This window comes from Pleurodeles waltl, chromosome 6 (assembly GCF_031143425.1).
Source record: "Pleurodeles waltl isolate 20211129_DDA chromosome 6, aPleWal1.hap1.20221129, whole genome shotgun sequence".
Lineage (NCBI taxonomy): Eukaryota > Metazoa > Chordata > Amphibia > Caudata > Salamandridae > Pleurodeles > Pleurodeles waltl.
Window position 1 is genome coordinate 2,085,755 of NC_090445.1, and position 24,385 is coordinate 2,110,139.

The following is a 24,385-nucleotide window of genomic DNA, read 5'->3' on the forward strand; positions in this document are numbered from 1 at the left end:
TCAACAGATCTCACAATATCTCCTGGCCTCATCTGTCTCAGTATTCCATATCGCCCCCTCTGCGTCACTGTGAGCAGTACTTCGTTTGAGGGTTCCTCTGTAATTGTTGGTCTTCTCTCTCTCCATCTCTTGGCGGCCAGTGCCCCAGTCTTCCACATACCCTCCTCTCTCTCACTCCCTTCCCTGTGAGCAGTACCTATTTTGGGGGTCCATCTGTAATTGTTGACCTTCTCTCTCCCCAGGAGTCCCCCCATCTCCTGGCCATGAGTGGCCCTGCCAAGAAACGCAAGATGAACTTCTCGGAGCGGGAGGTGGAGATCATTGTGGAGGAGCTGGAGCGGCAGAAACACGTGCTCATCAACCACTTCAATGCTGGCGTGCCCCTCCTGGCCAAGACCAGCGCCTGGCAGGACATCCTACGGCGCGTCAACGCAGTGAGTACCTGCCAGCGCCAGGCTGCGGAGGTCAAGAAGAAGTGGTCAGACCTGAAGACTGAGGTGAGGCGGAAGGTGGCCCAGGTGCGGGCTGCTATGGAGGGGGATACAGCCGCAGCACCCGTCATCCTCACTCCCATGCAGCAGCGCATCTGCAACCTCTTGGGCGAAGCCACCATCATCAGCCTGCCATCCAGTGGCGAGTGCTCGTCTGACCTGGGAGCCCTGCAGGAGCCTCTGGAGGCAGCCACCACCGTGACACTCAACCAGAGTAAGTTCCCTGGGGTCGGGGTCCAGTGAGGGCAGTGGTTGTGGCACTTAGTGACACACCAAGATCCAGGGAGAGCAGTGACTGTGGCACTTAGTGGTATACCAAGATCAAGGGAGCGCAGTGATTGTGGCACTTAGTGGCTCTCCAAGATCCAGGGAGAGCAGTGACTTTGGCACTTAGTGTCTCTCCAAGATCCAAGGAGCAGAGTGGCTGTGGCATTTAGTGGCTCTTCAAGATCCAGGAAAGGCAGTGACTGTGGCACTTAATGGCTGTCCAAGATCCAGGGAGCGCAGTGACTGTGGCAGTTAGTGGTACACCAAGATCCAGGGACCGTAGTGACTGTGGCACTTAGTGGTGAACCAAGATCCAGGGAGCGCAGTGACACTTAGTGGTGCACCAAGATCCAGGGAGCGCCCAAGATCCAGGGTGCGCAGTGGCACTTTGTCGTACACCAAGATCCAGGGAGCGCAATGATTGTGGCACGTAGTGGTACACCAAGATCCAGGGAGTGCAGTGACAGTGGCACTTAGTGGCTCTCCAAGATCCAGGGTGCGCAGTGACTGTGGCACTTAGTGGTATACCAAGATCCAAGGAGTGCAGTGACTGTGGCAGTTAGTGGCTCTCCAAGATCCGGGGAGCGCAGAGACTGTGGCTCTTATTGGTGCACCATGATCCAGGGATCGCAGTGTCTGTGGCACTTAGTGTCTCTCCAAGAGCCTGGAGCGCAGTGACTGTGGCACTTAGTGGTACACCAAGATCCAGGGAGCGCAGTGACTGTGGCACTTAGTGGCATACCAAGGTCCAGGGAGCGAATGACTGTGGCACTTAGAGGTGCACCAAGATCCAGGAAGCGCAGTGACTGTGGCACTTAGTGGTACACCACGACCCAGGGAGCGCAGTGACTTAGTGGTATACCAAGATCCATGGAGCGCAGTGACTGTGGCACTTAGTGGTGCACCAACATCCAGGAAGCGCAGTGATTGTGGCACTTAGTGGTGCACCAAGTTCCAGGGAGCGCAGTGACTGTAGAACTTAGTGGCTCTCCAAGATCCAGGGAGCGCAGTGACTGTAGCAGTTAGTGGTACCCCAAGATCCAGGGAGCGCAGTGACTGTGGCACTAAGTGGTGCACCAAGATCCACGGAGCGCAGTGACTGTGGCACTTAGTGGTGCACCAAGATCCATGGAGCCCATTGACTGTGGCACTTAGTGGTGCACCAAGATCCAGGGAGCGCAATGACTGTGGCACTTAGTGGCTCTCCAAGATCCAGGGAGCGCAGTGACTGTGGAACTTAGTGGTACACCAAGATCCAGAGAGCGCAGTGACTGTGGCACTTAGTGGCGCACCAAGATCCAGGCAGCGCAGTGACTGTGGCACTTAGTGGCGCACCAAGATCCAGGCAGCGCAGTGACTGTGGCACTTAGTGGCGCACTAAGATCCAGGGTGCGCAGTGACTGTGGGACTTAGTGGTGCACCAAGATCCAGGGAGTGCAGTGACTGCGCCACTTAGTGGCTCTCCAAGATCCAGGGAGCGTAGTGACTCTGGCACTTAGTGGCTCCGCAAGATCCAGCAAGAACAATGACTGTGGCACTTAGTGGCTCTCCAAGATCCAGGGAGCGCAGTGACTGTGGCACTTAGTAGTACACCAAGATCCAGGGAGCGCAGAGACTGTGGCACTTAGTGGTATACCAAGATCCAGGGAGCACAGTGACTGTGGAAATTAGTGGTAAACCAAGATCCAGGGAGCGCAGTTACTGTGGCACTTAGTGGCGCACCAAGATCCAGGGAGCACAGTGACTGTTGCACTTAGTGGCGCACTAAGATCCAGGGAGCGCAGTGACTGTGGCACTTAGTGGTGCACCAAGATCCAGGGAGTGCAGTGACTGTGGCACTTAGTGGTGCACCAAGATCCAGGGAGCGCAGTGACTGTGGCACTCAGTGGTATACCAAGATCCAGAGAGCGCAGTGACTGTGGCACTTAGTGGTGCACCAAGATCCAGGGAGTGCAGTGACTGTGGCACTTAGTGGCTCTCCAAGATCCAGGGAGCGCAGTGACTGTAGCACTTAGTGGTACACCAAGATCCAGAGAGCGCAGTGACTGTGACACTTAGTGGTGCACTAAGATCCAGGGAGCGCAGTGACTGTAGCACTTAGTGGTGCACGAACATCCAGGGAGTGCAGTGACTGTGGCAATTAGTGGCCCTCCAGTATCCAGGGAGCGCAGTGACTGTGACACTTAGTGGCGCACCAAGATCCAAGGAGCGCAGTGACTGTGACACTTAGTGGCGCACCAAGATCCAAGGAGCGCAGTGACTGGTGCACTTAGTGGCTCTCCAAGATCCAGGGATCGCAGTGACTGTGGCACTTAGTGGCTCTTCAAGATCCAAGGAGTGCAGTGACTGTGGCACTTAGTGGCTCTCCAAGATCCAGGGAGCGCAGTGACTGTGGCACTTTTTTTTTAAAAATATATTTTTATTAACTGTTTGCTGTTTTACATATGTAGGTCAATTTACAGTAACATTTTGTCCTTGTTGTACATTTCTACTAACTGATCTGCACCTCTGTTCTGCTTTGCTTTCAATGTGTTTCACAATTACCTATTCATTTCAGTAATTTTATAATATTTATACAACATTGTTTCCATCTCTTAATCACTCCGTTTTTACGGTGTCAGTTCTTACAGTACCCTTTGTTACTTTTTATATTAATGACCTTATAACAAACTTAACTCCACTACAAACTGTATATAAACTTATTGGCTTATGTGGGTGGATCTGCGTCGATTCTAAATGGGAGGGTTGTCATGTAGTTTCATGTTATGTGGGATTGGCCTATATTCCGCTACCCCACCCTCCTCTATTCTTTTGTTATTGTGTCCTATCCCCCGCAGTCTCTCTCCCTGCGTCCGGCCTGGCGGGGCGCCTAGTGTTCCTCCCGTCATGGTTCCAGAAACCTTCCCCCTACCAGCATAACTGTTGGGCCCTTCGGCTAGTTCATCCCACCCCCTCAGGTGCTATTGGCCCCTTCGTTAGGTCGTCCCAGTTTGTCACTAGGTTTTCCCACTCCGAGGCGATGGGGGTCTGGCGAACTCCCCTGGCCTCCTCAGCCTTAAGGACCTGTAGCTCAGCTCTGGACCATCTTGTGACATCGATTCTCCATTCCGTCAGTGAGGGGGGTGCAGTAGACTTCCAACCCTTCGTAATCAGTCTTTTATAGAGGGCTAGGGACAAGTCAAGAAAACGACCCCCAACCCTGCTCCATCTGGCGCTGGCTCTAAGGCCCAATAGGCATATGTCAGGGGTTGGCCGGAGCTCCGTCCTGAACAGCTCCGTAAGGGTCGCCATCATCGCGCCCCAACCCCTCTGGAGTGTCGTGCATCCCCACATCATATGATCAAAGTCGGGCTCACCGTCTCCACATCTGGGGCATGTCCTGGGCACCCCCCCATATATGCGGTGCAGCCTTTGAGGGGTGAGGTATGTTCTGTGTAGATAGTTGTATTGGATATATCTCAGCCTCGTGTTGCGTGAGATCACCCTAGGGTAAGCTAGTGCTCTGTTCCACTCTGACTCGGACTTATCCCGCCCAATTGTCTTCACCCATTTTTCTCTTAGGGATTGCAGGGGGTCTACGGCTGCCTCTATTTGGGCTCGGTATATTTTTGCAATCAAGTGGGGTTCCTCTCCTGCTGTCAGCAAGAGGTGCAACACCCCGTGGGCAGTGGGTTCTGCGTTGATCGTGTCCCAATGCCCCTTCATGGTGTGCACCAGCCCCCCGAAGAGTAAAAATTGTCCTTGTGGCACTCCCCCTCCTGCTACATCTGCAAAGCTCCTCAGCACCCCCTCCCTGAATAGCCCCCCCACTGTCACTATCCCTGCTCTCGTCCATGGTCCCAATCCCAGTCCCCCTCGCTCTCCCGCACCCGTGTCCAGAGCGACGGCCGCCAGTGGCAAAGCGGGAGAGTACGGTGGCCCCACCCCAGTCCTCCTCTCGCACTTTTTCCAGCATTTCATCGCCACATTGTGCATTATGTTGTCTCTAATGGGGGCAATCTTCCTGCCCGCCATATTTGCTGCTATCCGAGCTGTATCAATTTCACCGTGTGCGGTAGCCAGGTCCAGCCGCCCCCTACCCGCCAGCCAGCCGGCCACCCATTGTAACTGGGATGCCAGGTAATAAGCCTCAAAGTCTGGGGCACCCAGACCCCCCAACCGTGTCGGTCTGCAGATGGTTGAGAGCGCGGTTCTTCTGCGGCCCTCATCCCATATCAGTTCTCTGAGCAGGGCGTTCAACTCTCGGAACCATGCAGAGGGGACCTGTAGTGGTAAGTTAGCAAAGTAGTAGAGGAGGCGTGGAAGCATGACCATTTTTGAGAGCGCCACTCTGGCCATGATTGTTAGTTTTAATGATCTCCAGAACCCCACCGAGGAGCGCAGGGATCTGAGTGTCTTACCAAGATTACCGTCCCTAAGGTCGCTCAATTCGTGAAATATTTGTATGCCCAGGTATTTAAATGTCCGCGGGGCCCAATTTACGTCAGTTGGGCACGCATCAGGGCGCGCGTTGTCTGGCATCAAGGGGAACACATATGTTTTCCTCCGATTAAGCCGGAGTCCAGATAGGCCCCGAAGTCTTCCAATATCCCCAGTGCCCACGGGAGTCCTCTTGACCCGTCCCTCAGGTAGATAAGTATATCATCTGCATACAGAGAAACTATATGCTCAGTCGGACCCCAAACGATTCCCTTACCCATGCCTTCACACCGCAGCTGCGATGCCAGGGGCTCAATTGCCAGGGTAAACAATAGTGGGGATAAGGGGCAGCCCTGCCTAGTTCCCCTGTATACTGGGTATGCACTGGAGATCGTCCTTCCTGTTTTTACTCTTGCTAGTGGGGATGAGTACAGCAAGTCCACCCATTTCACCCACTCCTCCCACAGCCCCATTTTAAGCATCACAGTCCTTAAATAGTCCCACCTGATTGAGTCGAAGGCCTTCTCGAAGTCCACCGCGAGTAAGGCCCCCTCAGACGGCCTCAGGTCCCTGGGCATGTGCAAAATCGTGAAAACCGGTCTCAGGTTCAGGGAGGTACTACGGCCGGGGACAAAGCCGTTCTGGTCCGCGTGCACTAACTTGGTCATAAGGGGGAGTAACCGAGCAGCCATTATCTTGCTAAGAATTTTGAAGTCACTGTTTAACATTGATAAGGGCCTAAAGTCCGTCACCGAAGCTTCCCTGTCTTTTGTCTTGGGGAGCGGCACCACTAGAGCCTCCCGCATTGTGCGCGGTAGCTCTCCGTATTGCAGTGCCTCCGCATACATCCCTGTCAATTGGGGAGCCAGCAGCGATTTGTATTTTTTATAAAAATCCATGGGGAGACCATCTGTTCCTGGGGTCTTTCCAGGTGCTAACTGCGCTATTGCTTCGTTTACTTCATCCACCGATACTGGTCCCCCCAGGCTGTCTCTCTCCTCTACACTCAGTGTTGGTAGTGGAGTTTGCTGTAAGTACCTATCAAAAGACTCCGTCTGCAGTTCGCTGGTTTTCCCGTACAACTGCGTATAGTACTCCCTGAATGCGTCATTTATGGGGCCCGGCCTGAGCCTGCGGGATCCCTCCCCATCTATCACACATGTGATAGGCTCACCCTGCCCCCCCGGGCGGACCAGCCATGCCAGCAGTCTCCCCGATCTGCCCTCTTCCGCCTGCAGGGATGCTAAGTATTTTTGCCTATCTTGGCACCGGAGCTGCTCTTCAATGCAGGAGTGCTCTCTGCGGGCGCGGTTATATTCTTCATTCTCCTGAGCTGTCTTACCCTGTCCTAGCTCCCCCTCGTGCATGTCCTTCTCCAGGGCATTCAGTTCCTTTTCAAGTGTGCGCCTCACCCCCACCGACTGCCCCAAACAGAAGCCCCTTGTCACCACTTTGAGTGCCTCCCATTCCAAGGCCCTGGAGGGGGTGGACCCATTGTTCGTCTCAATATATTCTGCCAGGTGACCATGTAGGGCCTCTCTGTACGCCTGGTCCTCAAGTGCTGAGGGAGAGAGTCTCCCTGACGGTATGGGGGGTCTATCCTCCGACACCCTCATCGTTATTAGCAAGGGATTATGGTCAGACAAGGTGCGGGCTAAGTATTCCGAGCGTGTCATATTATTTATCAGGCCTGCCGTGCAGACTACTCTGTCAATTCTTGTGTGCACTCGGTGGAGACCCGAGTAGTATGAGTAGTCTCTGGCAGTTGGGTGATGCATTCGCCAGACGTCAGACAACCCCCACGTGTCCAGCCATTCGCTCAACCTTTTGGCTGTTTTAATTGTCGCAGCCCCCTGTAGAGGCGGGGTGGACCTGTCCATATTAGTGTCTAGCACTGCGTTAAAATCCCCCCCTACTAATAGTTCTCCGGCACTTTGGCATGTGAGGTGTCTCGATAGACTCGACATGAAGGGAACCTGGTCTTGGTTGGGGGCATAAATGCAGCTTAAGACTATCGGTATACCCTGTAGCCTCCCTTCTAATATCACGAATCTTCCCTCACGGTCTATGTTGGAAGAGGTCACTGTGAAGGGGACCCCCGCTCTGATCCATACTAATGCACCTCTGGCGTAGGCTGAGTATTCCGATGCAAACACCTACCCCCTCCACCTGCGTCTTAGCTTCTCTCCCTCTCCAGGCGCCAAGTGAGTTTCCTGCAGTAATGCCACCTGTACCCCCCTTCTCTTTAAGTAAGAGAGTATTTTGTGCCTTTTAGCTGGTGTGCCCATCCCCCTAACGTTCCAGGTCAATAAGTTGTAATCAGCCATTTCATGATAACAGTCTGGTGACAATGTCCCCGCTTCTCCCAAGCCTCGGAGTTATTTTCCCACGTATTCATGTCTTTGCCATGGTCTAATTCCGCCACCCACTTTGCCATATTAACTTGTAACTGTGTATCCCAACTCCCGATCCCCAGGGCACCTCTTAACCTGTGGGCTGCCCAGAAAACTATGCAACCGTGCAACTTGTTCAATCTCTTATCAGCAGTTCTCGCCATTCTATTGAATAGGCGAGGTTCTGGTCCGGGGGGTGGCCAAGTCCGGAGGGGCCGCTATTTCACATGACTTGTCCTGTCTCCGGCACCTTCCGCAGGCCCAGGCTAGCCAAGTTCGTCAGACGTTTGTGGGGTCACCTTCGGGGCTCGGGCCGAATGCTCCAGGTCTCCCGCAGAGGACACCAATGTGTCATCCGTTTCATTCCCAGAACCTTCCTGGGGGGATGCCACACCACCCATGCGTGCCGCTGCTTCCAGTGCTTCCTTCCTGCCTTTCTCTTTCTGTGTTTGCGTAGGTGCCAGTCGTCTACGATCTTTGGACTTCCTTCCCTTCAGAGCTTGGCGAGCCCTGCCCTCAGTCGGGCCCTCTCCTGTGGAACCTCCCGCTTGGGAGCTGTGTGTCTCCAGCCATTCCCATGCCTCCTCAGGGGATTGAAGGAACGTTGTTTTCCCTTCCAGCATCATTCTTAATCTGGCTGGGTAAAGTAGTGAGTACTGGATTCCTTCCTCCCTTAGGGCTCTCTTGACTGTCAGAAACGAAGATCGCTTATTTTGTACCTCCAGGGTGAAGTCCGGGAATAGTGTCACCTCCCCATTTGCGACTTTAAATGGGCCCGATTCCCTGGCCCTCTGCAGGAGAGTGTCCCTGTCTCTGTAATGTAAGAGTTTAGCTATCACGGCCCGGGGAGGCCTCCCCGGAGCAAGGGGTCTCGCCGGTACCCGGTGTGCCCGCTCCAGCGTGTAGAAGGGGGTCAGGCGCCCGGGCGCCACTGTCGTACTAAACCACTTCTCCAGAAATTCAACAATGTTCGCCCCCTCTGCCCCCTCCGGGAGGCCCACCACGCGCACGTTGTTCCTTCTGTTCCTCCCCTCCGCATCTTCAGCTCTCTTTTCGAGGCGCGTCACTCTGTCAACCAGGGAGGTCACTTCAGCCGCCAGGTCTTTCTGCTTTGGTGCAATGTCCGCCAGTACGGTTTCTGTCTCTTTGACTCTGTCTGCCAGTTTATGGTGGTCCGCTCTCAGTAGGCTCACCTCAACCGCTACCTGGCTGATCTCCCGTTGCAACGTTGTTTTGGTGTCCTCAATCGCCCCGAGTATTTTATCTAAAGTGTCCTGGACTTTGACCTGCGGGTGGCCCTGTGGGTCCGGTTCCCCGCTCTCAGCCAGAGCCGCAGTGTCCATGTTTCTGTTCTTGTGGCGGCTCTTGGAAGGCATCAGATCAACAACGGGCCTCGCCCCGGAGGCCCTCGGCAGCGGCCCCAGCGGTTTCTGTAGTTCCACTCCGGGACGTCACTCCCCGTTCACCATAGGCCTCGCCCCTATTCCCGGTTGGTACTCAACGGGATCCCTCTACCCCATCAGGACCCACGTTTTTCCGGGCCGTGGCGCCAGGGGCTCCGCGCTAGCACTCTCCGTTTAGGCGCTAGCCTCTTCAACTCCGGGCCCTTTAGCCCGTCATAGGCTCACAACTGTTGCACCAATTACACTTCTGTGCTCGGTCCTGCTCATTTAGAGGGTCTCCAGCACTCCAATGCGCCCGGGGGAGTCCACAGTTCAATCTACTGGGCAATCCACCCTCCGCTCACCCCCAGGGCGCGATCCGCCACTCACCAGTTCCGTCAGTTGATCCTATTGCCTCGCTGGCTTGACCCTGTCAGCTGGATCCTCCTGCCCCGGATATCAGGTCAGCACCCTGGGGTCCCGGGTCGATGTGGTCCAGGGCCACCCAGCTCTGGCACCCAACTCGAGTGGACCATCTGTCCCGCAACAATCTCGCCAGTGTTTGCTGGGGTTCACCAGGGCCCGTTGTCCTCTGTTCACTCCGCTTCTTTGGTGTGTGCCAGGGCCCAGAGCCCTGTCTCAAGTCAAGCGGCCTCACCGTTTGCCCCCGGGTCAGGTCGTCACCTCGGAATCTCCCCGCTCCGTTACTCACTCATTCATGGCCTCGCACCGTCCCCAATCCTTTCTGGGGCCTCGCCCGTGTTCTATAATATCGCCTCTTCGCTGCCCAACTTCCGCTGGGCCACCGTGCCCCAATCGGCCTCTCCGCCACCGCAGGGAGACTCCGCCGGCGTCCCCCGCTATCTTCGGGCCTCCGAGCCGCCTCGGCCCGCAGCCCAGCCCGGAGGCGCAACCTCGATCTCGGGCCCGCTCTCGTGCTCTCCCGAGGCCGCCCGCCTCCGGGGGCGCCGCCTCGTCGCACCCCGACTGGGCGCGACCATACCTGGGCTCCCAGGCCCCCCTCCGACACCTCCGCTGCCGCTGGGGAGCTCGCCCGGCGTCCCCCGCCGCTCTGAGCTGTCCGCCCTCGCGCCGCTACGGATCGCAGCTCCACGCGAGGCCGCGGCATCGGCCGCGCGATCAGGCCTCCGGCTTCCAATTTCCCCGACGGGCCGATTCCGGCACTCTCCGCGGTCGCCGCAGGAGCCCACCCACGCTCGGTCCCCTCCGTCGGCTTCGCCCCACAGCCTGGACCTTGATCGGCCCGGGGAAGGTGCGCTTCCGGACCTTTACTCGCCGGCCCCTCCGGAGCGAGATAGTCAGGCGTGCGCCATCTCCGGGTCCTTGGCCACGCCCCCAGTGACTGTGGCACTTAGTGGCTCTTCAAGATCCAGGGAGCGCAGTGACTGTGGCACTTAGTGGTACACCAAGATCCAGGGAGCACAGTGACTGTGGCACTTAGTGGTACACCAAGATCCGGGTACTGTAGTGACTGTGGCACTTAGTGGCGCACCAAGATCCAGAGAGTGCCATGACTGTGGCACTTAGTGGTGCACCAAGATCCAGGTAGTGCAATGACTGTGGCACTTAGTGGCTCTCCAAGATCTAGGGAGAGCAGTGACCGTGGCACTTAGTGGTACACCAAGATCCAAGGAGCGCAGTGACTGTGGCACTTAGTGGTGCACCAAGATCCAAGGAGCGCAGTGACTGTGGCACTTAGTGGTGCACCAAGATCCAGGGAGCGCAGTGACTGTGGCACTAAGTGGTATACCAAGATCCAGAGAGCGCAGTGACCGTGGTACTTAGTGGTGTACCAAGATCCAGGGAGCGCAGTGACTGTGGCACTTAGTGGTGCACTAAAATCCACGGAACGCAGTGACTGTGGCACTTAGTGGAGCACTAAAATCCACGGAACACAGTGACTCTGGCACTTAGTGGTGCACCAAGATCCAGGGAGCGCAGTGAATGTGGCACTTAGTGACTCTCCAAGATCCAGGGAGTGCAGTGACTGTGGCACTTAGTGGTATACCAAGATCCAGGGAGCGCAGTGACTGTGGCACTTAGTGGTACCCCAAGACCCAGGGAGCGCAGTGACTGTGGCAGTTAGTGGCGCACTAAGATCTAGGGAGCACAGTGACTGTGGCACTTAGTGGTGCACCATGATCCAGGGTGCTCAGTGACTATGGCACTTAGTGGCGCACTAAGATCTAGGGAGCGCAGTGACTGTGGCACTTAGTGGTGCACCAAGATCCATGGAGTGCAGTGACTGTGGCACTTAGTGGTGCACCAAGATCCATGGAGTGCAGTGACTGTGGCACTTAGTGGTGCACCAAGATCCAGGGAGTGCAGTGACTGTATCACTTAGTGTATACCAAGATCCAGGGAGCGCAGTGACTGTGGCAGTTAGTGGCGCACTAAGATCTAGGGAGCACAGTGACTGTGACACTTAGTGGTGCACCATGATCCATGGAGTGCAGTGACTGTGGCACTAATTGGCGCACCAAGATCCATGGAGTGCAGTGACTGTGGCACTTAGTGGTGCACCAAGATCCAGGGAGTGCAGTGACTGTATCACTTAGTGCATACCAAGATCCAGGGAGTGCAGTGACTGTGGCACATAGTGGCTCTCCAACATCCAGGTAGCGCAGTGACTGTATCACTTAGTGTATACCAAGATCCAGGAAGTGTAGTGACTGTGGCACTTAGTGGTGCACCAAGATCCAGGGAGCGCAGTGACTGTGGCACTTAGTGGTGCACCACGGTCCAGGGAGCGCCCAAGATCCAGAGAGCGCAGTGACTGTGGCACTAATTGGCGCACCAAGATCCAGGGAGTGCAGTGACTGTGGCACATAGTGGCTCTTCAACATCCAGGGAGCGCAGTGACTGTATCACTTAGTGTATACTATGATCCAGGGAGCGCAGTGACTGTGGCACTTAGTGGTGCACCACGATCCAGGGAGCGCCCAAGATCCAGGGTGCGCAGTGACGGTGGCACTTAGTGGTACACCAAGATCCAGGGAGCGCAGTGACTGTGGCACTTAGTGGTGCACCAAGATCCAGGGAGTGCAGTGACTGTGGCACATAGTGGCTCTCCAACATCCAGGGAGCTCAGTGACTGTATCACTTAGCGTATACCAAGATCCAGGGAGCGCAGTGACTGTGGCACTTAGTGGTGCACCAAGATCCAGGGAGCACCGAAGATCCAGAGTGCGCAGTGACCGTGGCATTTAGTGGTACACTAAGATCCAGGGAGTGCAGTGACTGCGGCACTTAGTGGTGCACCAAGATCCAGGGAGTGCAGTGACAGTGGCACTTAGTGGCTCTCCAACATCCTCTCCAAGATCCAGGGAGCGCAGTGACTGTTGCACTTAGTGGCGCACCAAGATCCAGGGAGTGCAGTGACTGTGGCAGTTAGTGGCACACCAAGATCCAGGGAGGGCAGTGACTGTGGCACTTAATGGCTCTCCAAGATCCAGGGAGTGCAGTGACTGTGGCTCTTCAAGATCCAAGGAGCACAGTGGCTGTGGCATTTAGTGGCTCTCCAAGATCTAGGGTGTGCAGTGACTGTGACACTTAGTTATTCACTATACGCCTGCCCCAATGCTTGTGCAAACACACCTTTTTCCTCTGCATATCTACTGCTGCTGTAGTAACCACACCTCTTCTCTTTCCACAGCATGCCACATCCTCAGCACTGAATTGCAATGTAGCTGCAACCAAGCTTTTTACTATACAGTGACAACTGCATCCCTCTTACTGACTCATTTACACCTCTTTCCACTGCATACCTACTGCAGCCTGCTAACGTTCCTTCCACAGCATGCTGCATCCTCAGCACTGCTGCCACAACCAATCTTTCTAGTCTACAGTGCCTCCTGCATGGTGATGCAGATGGACCTCTTCCCACCACCACCCCTCTCTTTCCACAGCTGGCTGCAGCCATGTGTTCTCCTCTAGTGACTGCAGCTCCAGCAGACGGTCAGTCATGTTGAGTACACAGCTGCATATTTTTCTTTTGCAACTTAATGCATCTGCTGCATTGAGTTCTCCACTGCATGCTTAATCGCGGCTGCTACAATATAAGTGCGTTAACCACACTGCTCTCCATGCATGCTGCTTCTGCAGCCCTGCTGCCCCATCTCATCACAAGAGCTCACTGCTGCAAGTGTCCTTCTAAAGAGCTGTGGTGTCTTCTTTGTGGTATTGGGAGGGGTGGGCAACGATTCAGAAGATATTTCACGAGGAATGTCTTAGGGCATGAGTTAGCGTTTGGCAGACAGGTACTCTGTCACGAATGACGGATATTGCTTCCGCCGTATTACGATTTCCATAGGACATAATGGGATCATGAGACTGCGGATGGGATATCTCTCACGTTTGTGACAGTGTTCCTCTCCGCCAAGTTGGAAGTCAGACCCTCAGTGTTTGTGGGAATATAAAATCATTGTTGTGTCACGGGCGTGCTAGAGTTTTGTGACAGGGTGAAGTGTCATACATTGAAGAGCATAGTGGATGTGCTGGGGTTTTGTGATGGAGTATGGTGTCATCGTTGGGATTGTGGGGGGGCATGACATGAACACTAGTGGATGTGCTGGTATATTGTGATGGTAAATGGTGTCACCGTTGGGATTGTGGGGGACATCCAGGGAGTGCAGTGACACTAGTCTGCACTGCAGATGTGCTGGGGTTTTGTGATGAGTATGGTGTCATCGTTGAGATTGTGGGGGACATGACGTCAACACTAGTAGATGTGATGGGGTTTTGGGATGAGTATGGTGTCATCGTTGGATTTGTGAGGGGACCTGACGTCAACACTAGTACATGTGCTGAGGTTTTGTCATGGTAAATGGTGTCACCATTGGGGTCTCTCTTCTCACACCCCTCACCCTCTCATCCACTCTAACCTTCATGGTACCTCTGAATCCGCTCTTAATGGTTCTCGCCCCAGTGCTCAGATCCTTCTCAGACACCTGGTGTTTCTTTCCATCCTCAGGCCTTGGGCAGGTGATGCCCACAAAGTTCAGTCCTGTCCCCCCCTCTTCTCACTCTATTTATGGCAATATCGTCACTGCTCTATGTGTGTGATACTTAAGTCCTTCTCTTGTTCCTGCTGTTATCTTCGCCAACCCCTCCAAACGCTGATCTCAAGCCGCCTTCCTGCAGTCTGCCACTAGATGGCAGTCCACACCCTGTGCTGAATTGTGCCAAAACAGCAGTATTTTATATTCTTACAGCCACAGCACCCTCACTTAATACCCTGTACCCCCTCTCGCTCCTGCCTACCCTGTACCCTCTCTTGCCCCCACCTAGACTTCGTAGCCACAACAGGCTCACCTAGAGCCTATGGGGGCTCTTCAGACGTGCATGTCATCTTAAATCATTCACTCCTTAAATGGCTGCCTGATTCAGTTGTTGGACTTCTGCTTCGTGGCCTTCCTTGCTGGTGTGACAGTGCCCCCCCCCCCACACAGCCATAAGCAGAGGCGCCTACAGGAACTACCAACCGCCTGCTCCTACAGACAGAACTACTAACCGCCTTTGCCTACAGGAACTACTAACCACCTGTGCCTACAGGAACTACCAACCGCCTGCGCCTATGGGAACTACCAACCACCTGTGCCTACAGGAACTACCAACCGGCTGCACCTACAGTGACCCTACCAAGTGGCTGCCTCTACAGTATTCCTACCCAACTGCCTGCGCCTACAGGAACTACCAACAGCCTGCGCCTACAGGAACTACCAACAGCCTGCGCCTACAGGAACTACCAACGGCCTGCGCCTACAGGCACTACTAACCGCCTGTGCCTACAGAATTACCAACCGCCTGCCCCTACAGAATTACCAACCGCCTGCGCCTACAGGAGCTACCAACCGCATGCGCCTACAGGAACTACCAACCGCCTGCGCCTATGGGAACTACCACCGGCTGCACCTACAGTGACCCTACCAAGTGGCTGCCTCTACAGTATTCCTACCAACCGCCTGCTCCTACAGACAGAACTACCAACCGCCTGTGCCTGCAAGAACTACCAACCGCCTGTGCCTGCGGGAACTACCAACCGCCTGTGCCTGCGGGAACTACCAACCGCCTGTGCCTATAGGAACTACCAACCGCCTGCGCCTATGGGAACTACCAACCGCCTGTGCCTATGGGATCTACCAACCGGCTGCACCTACAGTGACCCTACCAAGTGGCTGCCTCTACAGTATTCATACCCAACCACCTGCGCCTACAGGAACTACCAACGGCCTGCTCCTACAGGCACTACTAACCGCCTGCGCCTACAGAACTACCAGCCGTCTGCGCCTATAGAACTACCAGCCGTCTGCGCCTACAGAACTACCAGCCGTCTGCGCCTACAGAACTACCAGCCGTCTGCGCCTACAGGAACTACCAACCGCCTGCGCCCACAGGAACTACCAACCGCCTGCGCCTACAGGAACTACCAACCGCCTGTGCCTACAGAACTACCAACCGCCTACACCTATAGGAACTACCAGTTGCTGCGCCTACAGAACTACCAACCGACCGCCTACAGAACTACCAACCAACCGCCTGCGCCTATAGGAACTACCAACCGCCTGCTCCCACAGAACTACCAACCACCTGCGCCTATAGGAACTGCCTGCGCCTACAGGAACTACCAACTGCCTGCCCCTACAGAACTACCAACCGCCTGCACCTAAAGGAATTAATTGCCTGCTCCTACAGGAACTACCAACCTGCTGCACCTACAGGAACTACCAACAGCCTGCGCCTATAGGAACTACCAACAGCCTGCGCCTATAGGAACTACCAACCGCCTGGGCCTATAGGAACTACCAACCGCCTGGGCCTATAGGAACTACCAACCGCCTGGGCCTATAGGAACTACGAACAGTCTGCGCCTATAGGAACTTCCAACAGTCTGCGCCTATAGGAACTTCCAACAGTCTGCGCCTCTAGGAACTATTAACCGCCTGCGCCTATAGGAACTACCAACAGTCTGGGCCTACAGGAACTACCAACCGCCTGTCCCTACAGAACTACCAACCGCCTGCGCCCATAGGAACTACCAACTGCCTGCGCCTACAGAATTACCAACACACTGCGCCTACAGAACTACCAACCACCTGCGCCTATGGGAATTACCAACCGGCTGCACCTACAGTGACCCTACCAAGTGGCTGCCTCTACAGTATTTCTACCCAACCTTCTGCGCCTACAGGCACTACTAACCGCTTGTGCCTCCAGAACTACCAACCGTCTGCGCATACAGAATTACCAACCGCCTGCGCCTACAGAATTACCAACCGCCTGCGCCTACAGGAACTACCAACCGCCTGCACCTATGGGAACTACCAACCGGCTGCACCTAGAGTGACCCTACCAAGTGGCTGCCTCTACAGTATTCCTACCAACCGCCTGCTCCTACAGGCAGAACTACCAACTGCCTGTGCCTACAGGAACTACCAACCACTTGTGCCTACGGGAACTACCAACCACCTGTGCCTACAGGAACTGCCAACCGCCTGCGCCTATGGGAACTACCAACCGGCTGCACCTACAGTGACCCTACCAAGTTCTGCCTCTACAGTATTCCTACCCAACGGCCTGTGCCTACAGGAACTACCAACGGCCTGTGCCTACAGGAACTACCAATGGCCTGTGCCTACAGGAACTACCAACGGCCTGTGCCTACAGGAACTACCAACGGCCTGCGCCTACAGGCACTACCAACCGCCTGCGCCTACAGAACTACCAACCACCTGTGCCTACAGAACTACCAACCACCTGTGCCTACAGAACTACCAACCACCTGTGCCTACAGAACTACCAACTGCCTGCACCAACAGGAACTACCAACTGCCTGCGCCTACAGGAACTACCAACTGCCTGCGCCTACAGGAACTACCAACTGCCTGCGCCTACAGGAACTACCAACTGCCTGCGCCTACAGGAACTACCAACTGCCTGCGCCTACAGGAACTACCAACCGGCTGCGCCTATGGGAACTACCAACCGGCTGCACCTACAGTGACCCTACCAAGTGGCTGCCTCTACAGTATTTCTACCCAACCGCCTGCGCCTACAGGAACTACCAACCGCCTGCGCCTACAGGAACTACCAACCGCCTGCGCCTACAGGAACTACCAACCGCCTGCGCCTACAGGAACTACCAACCGCCTGCACCTACAGGAACTACCAACCGCCTGCGCCTACAGAACTACCAACCGCCTGCGCCTACAGAACTACCAACCGCCTGCGCCTATAGAACTACCAACCACCTGCGCCTATAGAACTACCAACCGCCTGCACCTATAGGAACTACCAACCACCTGCACCTATAGGAACTACCAACCGCCTGCACCTAGGGAACTACCAACCGCCTGCACCTAAAGGAATTAACTGCCTGCGCCTACAGGAACTACCAACCTGCTGCACCTACAGGAACTACGAACCGCCTGCGCCTATAGGAACTACCAACAGCATGCGCCTATAGGAACTACCAACAGCCTGCGCCTATAGGAACTACCAACAGCCTGCGCCTATAGGAACTACCAACAGCCTGCACCTATAGGAACTACCAACAGCCTGCGCCTATAGGAACTACCAACAGCCTGGGCCTATAGGAACTACCAACAGCCTGGGCCTATAGGAACTACCAACAGCCTGGGCCTATAGGAACTACCAACCTCCTGGGCCTATAGGAACTACCAACCTCCTGGGCCTACAGAACTACCAACCGCCTGCGCCTATAGGAACTACCAACCTCCTGCGCCTATAGGAACTACCAACCTCCTGCGCCTATAGGAACTACCAACCTCCTGCGCCTATAGGAACTACCAACCGCCTGAGCCTACAGAACTACCAACTGCCTGCGCCTACAGAACTAACAACCGCCTGTGCCTATAGGAACTACCAACCGCCTGCGCCTACAGCCTTCAGTGCCGCAGGATGAAGTCCTGGGTTTGCTACAAAGACTCTGGCACCTCTGCAGACACACTGGGGACTCTCAGTGGTCCCACAAGCGGTAACTGTGATAAAAACTCAGCAGAAGAGAAGCTGCCCCCCTGGGCCACCAAGGCAAATAAATGACAAAACACCCCCCCTGAGCTGCCTCCCTGGACCCTGCGCCCACAAGGCCTCAAGCGCCACCGCTGCAAGTGCACGGAGGATGGGGTTGGGATTGAGTCTGTCTTCCATAAAACTTGCCTCTTCGGCATTAGAGCAGATCTTGTTCTGGAACTCTGGGCTTTGTAAGATCAGATCCGCAGTTGAATACTGCGTCCTTATGAATGCTTTGATAACCAATGATCAGTTGCAACTTGTCTTTCTTACCGAAACTTGGCTCCCAGAAGATAGCTGCTCCATTCGCTAAGGCCTGGTTCCAATCCGCCCTAAGATCTGTCCCAGATCAGTCCAAGCCCTGCAGCCTATCTGAAGCAGCGGCAGCCTCTAGTTACTTTGCGACTGGAGGATCCACTGTAAATGCGCTGTATTTTCCTGCATCACAAGGTTCCCTCACTATTAGTTGTAGTTGGTTTAAAGGCAACCTTATGTTTCTTAGATCCCATCACAAGAGTGTTCATGTATGGAGTGAATGCCTGGAGAATCCCACTTCAATAGAGGGCCTTTCTACCTCTGAACAATTCTTGGCCCCACACACGCCGCCCACCTCCTTCCAGCTCTAGCTTTTGGTCCATACGGTTGTCTTGTGCCCAGACATACTCCACCCATAGCCTGGCCAGATTGCTGTTGCATCTGCCCAAAGATCTAAAGCTACAATTCCACCATTCTCCTCCTTGTATCAGAAAAAATACACTTCGCAGGACTAGGGAGAAAACTCGCCTGACATCTTCGAGTGATTGACTGAAGAGCCCACAGTTTGTTTAGATAAAGTTTAAGTTGCAATTAAATCTTTGTCATGGATGAAGTCTGAAAGAAAGAGTAATTAAAGCTACATTTGCAAATGGTTCACTAGCAAACAGAAAAAAGAAAAGTCCTCTTTTATAAATTGGAATCATGGCAGCACTAACCCGAGAATATTCCTTCACCACCCAGATGACACTATACCATAAAGTGAGCTCAATGAATAGCTCTAGAGACATTCTTCCCATAATATCATTAACAAATACTGAAGCCATCAAAACAGCATTGTCTCACCCCAAGAACATGTTGATATCTCATCTGATCACTTTATAAAAAATAAATCAATTAGAAAAGATGTTACAACTATCAGAACCCCGGGGTGTAGAGAAGCTGTCTTCCCTACATTTTCTAAATTCCAGCCAATCACAAGTAAAGACATAGAAGCAATAATGAAGATGTACAAACATTTAGAAACTCCAGATGGTCCTCTTCCTGGTTCATTCTGGAAGTATGCTGATCTTACCCACCTCCCTACCTTACTGACGAGAAGAATGCCTCCTTTCCTTTGGATTCTGCCCTGCCATGCTGCAAATTGGCGCTTGTCCATCACCTCTTAAAAAAAAGTAACACTTGACCCAAAAGAACCTTCGAATTCGAAAGTGATATTGCCCTTTATGTCTAAAATGATTGAGATTATTCAGCAAACATCTTCAAAAATATATTCAGTCCAACCACTTGTGGCACTTTACCCCAGAAGGTTTTCACCCAGGTCGGAATACAGATTTGGTTGTCACCTTGGCTGCTGACGAGCAGTGGTGGCAGATGGAGGAGGAAAGGAAGACCTCTCTTCTTCATGACCTCCCAGTCATCTTGTGTGCCATGGACCATCACATCCTTGTTCAACAAATGGACCATCGCATCCTTGTTCAACAAATGGACCATCGCATCCTTGTTCAACAAATGGACCATCGCATCCTTGTTCAACAAATGGACCATCGCATCCTTGTTCAACAAATGGACCATCGCATCCTTGTTCAACAAATGGACCATCGCATCCTTGTTCAACAAATGGACCATCGCATCCTTGTTCAACAAATGGACCATCGCATCCTTGTTCAACAAATGGACCATCGCATCCTTGTTCAACAAATGGACCATCGCATCCTTCTTCTACAAATGGACCATCGCATCCTTCTTCTACAAATGGACCATCGCATCCTTCTTCTACAAATGGACCATCGCATCCTTCTTCTACAAATGGACCATCGCATCCTTCTTCTACAAATGGACCATCGCATCCTTGTTCAACAAATGGACCATCGCATCCTTGTTCAACAAATGGACCATCGCATCCTTCTTCTACAAATGGACCATCGCATCCTTCTTCTACAAATGGACCATCGCATCCTTCTTCTACAAATGGACCATCGCATCCTTCTTCAACAAATGGACCATCGCATCCTTCTTCAACAAATGGACCATCGCATCCTTCTTCAACAAATGGACCATCGCATCCTTCTTCTACAAATGGACCATCGCATCCTTCTTCTACAAATGGACCATCGCATCCTTCTTCTACAAATGGACCATCGCATCCTTGTTCAACAAATGGACCATCGCATCCTTGTTCAACAAATGGACCATCGCATCCTTGTTCAACAAATGGACCATCGCATCCTTCTTCAACAAATGGACCATCGCATCCTTGTTCAACAAATGGACCATCGCATCCTTCTTCAACAAATGGACCATCGCATCCTTCTTCAACAAATGGACCATCGCATCCTTCTTCAACAAATGGACCATCGCATCCTTCTTCTACAAATGGACCATCGCATCCTTCTTCTACAAATGGACCATCGCATCCTTCTTCTACAAATGGACCATCGCATCCTTGTTCAACAAATGGACCATCGCATCCTTGTTCAACAAATGGACCATCGCATCCTTGTTCAACAAATGGACCATCGCATCCTTGTTCAACAAATGGACCATCGCATCCTTGTTCAACAAATGGACCATCGCATCCTTGTTCAACAAATGGACCATCGCATCCTTGTTCAACAAATGGACCATCGCATCCTTGCTCAACAAATGGACCATCGCATCCTTGTTCAACAAATGGACCATCGCATCCTTGCTCAACAAATGGACCATCGCATCCTTGTTCAACAAATGGACCATCGCATCCTTGCTCAACAAATGGACCATCGCATCCTTGCTCAACAAATGGACCATCGCATCCTTGTTCAACAAATGGACCATCGCATCCTTCTTCTACAAATGGACCATCGCATCTTTGTTCAACAAATGGACCATCGCATCCTTGCTCAACAAATGGACCATCGCATCCTTGCTCAACAAATGGACCATCGCATCCTTGTTCAACAAATGGACCATCGCATCCTTGTTCAACAAATGGACCATCGCATCCTTGTTCAACAAATGGCCCATTGTGACCACTAAAATAAGCAGCTTTGGTTCTGACTCCAAAATGGTCTCCTGGGGGCATCCCCCAATGCACCTTTTCTCTCCATTTCTATTTAATGTTTATTTTCGTCCTCTAGATACTTTGCTTCATTATTTCAAACTGACTGCATACCTGTACGATGATGATACAGAGTTAATTTTTGACCTGAAAGCTCCGGAGGATTCTCAACCTGCTGACTGTTCCCAGGCTCAGGAAACTGGCTGTTAAACTGCGGAAATCTGAAATTCGCACAGTTTCCAATAGACTGAACACTTGGGATAGTGCCGCCTGGTCCACTGTCACAGGCCCATCCCCTGGTCCTGTTAAGGCTGTTGGACATTTAGGGATAAGTTTGGATGTCAGGCTTCCTCTTCGTCACCTGACGGCAGCTGCGATTAAAGCCTGTATTCTTTCTGTACGAATACTGCTTAGAATCCTTCCCTTTTACCTCTTGGATCAGGTGCTAAATCTTAAATCTAATTGTGAATGGACTCTGGAAATTCTGCCTGTTTCGGTCTCTCCATAAAGAGCCAAGTGTGATTGCAGGGCGATCTGTTAAGTCTGTGGAAATTCAGTCACATTTCTAGCTCCTGGAAGCAGCTGCTTGCAGTATCTTTATCCAAGCAGATCTATTTAAAGTGGCATGCTTCACCCAAAGGGTCTAATTTGGCTCAAGCCACAAATCGTGGCCCCAATAAGTTCAAGAAATCGTATCCTTCCAGAACCCTATGGTTAAGCTCTACTACAGATATGTGTAGTACCTATTTTAGATTAAAAATCTGGGGCAGAAAAACCTTTGAGGCTTCAGAAGCTGTTCTGTGGAAGTACCTTTTGTAGGAGGCTGGCTCTCGATACAGTGCACAAAAACGATATGCACGGTGCAGAGAGTCAGAGCAACCCCACCTTGGTATACAGACGGATTAAGAAGACCACCTAAGGCTCTATTTTTAAGATAGCTGGTCGAGCAGTTAGGCTAATCCAGGAGCTGTGCGAAGCATTTGTTGTACTTACAGTATCACAAAATGTAGACACACTCTGAAGAATAACTCGAGACCAATTTACAAAAATACTTCTGATTTGTATATAATTTTGAAGACCAAGTTCATTAAAATTGGGTACGTATTTTTTAAGTTAAGATTTCTCAGAGTTTAGCAAAAATAGTCTTTTTGTGCGTATTTACGCACCATAGAAATCAGTGGAAAGAAACTTTAAAATTACATATAAAATGACCTTTTGTTTCTAGGTTGAGGAAGTCGAATTGTCCTGCAGGCCAGCCGGAGAAGTTTGGGCAGCTCCCAGTTTCGGCATGAGCAGCGGCTCAGGGTCTTGGAGCTGCTGCGCCACAGTGAAGGGGACCATTTGGAAACACATTACACAGGGGGACGTAGAGGATAAGTCTGGTGGGTGCCCTTGAAAGGTCGAGGTTGCAAGGGGTCAACCACTCATAGAGCACAGCTGGTTCTCCAATGCAGAGGCCAGGAAGGCGGGGTACAGGGCAAATAGGTCCGCCAAGGGACTTGCATCAAGAAGCCTTTGCCACCAGGTGCAGGTCACCTTGAGGGTGGATTGCAGGTCAGCAGGGCCACTCTGGGGGGTGGTTCTTGGGTGTCCTGAAGTCCCTCAACTGGTGTTTGCTTCTGGTCCTCGGAGAGTCTGGAGTGGACATTTCTTCTGGGTGTCCGACATTGTGGGTCCTGTACCCTGAGCTTTTGTACACTTCCGCCACTGGAGGTTGCAGTGCCACCAAACTTGGCACACTTGCAGGGTGTGTCCGCCGGGTCCGTCAGGTGAAATTTGGTCAGGCTGCTATGTCCAGTTCGTTGGTCAGCAGCCAGTCATGTAAACGGACTTCACTGGTTTCTTGCCTGCGTAGTGTAAGGAGGGATGCCTTCTCTCAGAGGGAGGTTCTTGGTGATTTTTAGAAGCCGGGCAATGATCCGGGGTTTCTGAGAGTCCATCCGTTGACCAGTTGACCCCTCAATGGTGATTGACGAGTCCTCGGTACAGTAGGCAGGGTTTTGTGCCTTTTTCTTCTTGCAGAAAGACTTCTGTTCTTGCGCCTCGGGTAGTCTTTGTCACTGGTCTTCTCGTGTCCATCAAATCTGATCTGCAGGTCTAGGGATGCCCACTAAATACTGTATTTAATAGGCATTAGAGAGAGTTCCTGGTAGTGGCCAATGGGCCACTTAACCTTTGGGTGGCTACACCCAGTATGAGACCACTTTCTGTGCGAAGGGGGTCACATCCCTAAACCTGGTTGGCTATTTTTCTTGCCATCCAAGATGGAGGAAAATGAAATGGAGTGGTCATCTCATCTGCCACAGCTTAGGGGTGGTACAGGCTGGGGGAGGTCACTATACCTATCCTTTGTGAGGTTTCCCGCCATTCCTCGCACCAAAAGTGGGGTCTAGCAGCTAGCAGCAAATGGCTGGAGCGATGCTTCAAAGGTAGCATGGCTTTTGTAGCTTCCTGCCAGAGCAGGGCACATTCCTGGGGTAAGAGGTGTGACACCTCCGCCCAGGAAGGGCTTTGTCTTTTGGTCCCAGAGAGTAGAGGCTCTCACCCCAGGGATTCAGAAACGTGTCTGGAGTTGGCAGGCTGGTTCGGACTAGCCAACTACAGTGCCAGGAAAAAGGTGTAGGTTCTGCAGGGGCACTTCTAATGTGGCCCGGGGTACATTTTATAATGAATCCAACACTGGTACCATTGAGTATTTATCACTTTGAATTGTTTGATACCAGGCAACCCAGGGTTCAGAGTACCCATCACGTAACTGGGGAACTCGTAATGACCAGTGTTCAGCACATGTACTTGTTATGGCTCCCCTGTACACTTACTATGCCTTAAGGTTTTGTAAAGACACAGTAGGGGCTTAGCTGCTCATGCAAACGTATCCCCTCACATGCATTATGGAGCACCTTGCCTGAGGGCTGTAAGGCCTGCCAGAGGGGTGACTTAGCTATAGTGCATGCAGTGTTAGTGGACAGGGCACTCTTGTGAGTGCCATGTTTGGTTTGCAACTTTCAAACACACCGGGTCGTGCACTTGCACTGGCAGTCTGCATGAGGCTGCTGTGGGGCTTCTCGGAGTGGCAGAGCTTACGCTGCA

General features: G+C 52.8%; 1 protein-coding gene across 1 annotated transcript in view; it reads left to right on the forward strand.

The window, feature by feature from the left end:
• The window catches only part of NAIF1 (nuclear apoptosis inducing factor 1), a 50,521-nt gene that overhangs the window by 20,776 nt on the left and 5,360 nt on the right, over window positions 1-24,385 (forward strand). The window contains exon 2 of the mRNA XM_069236929.1: window positions 243-705. Coding sequence (XP_069093030.1) covers window positions 264-705 — 442 coding nt within the window. The 5' untranslated portion in view covers window positions 243-263. The remainder of the gene's footprint in view (window positions 1-242; window positions 706-24,385) is intronic.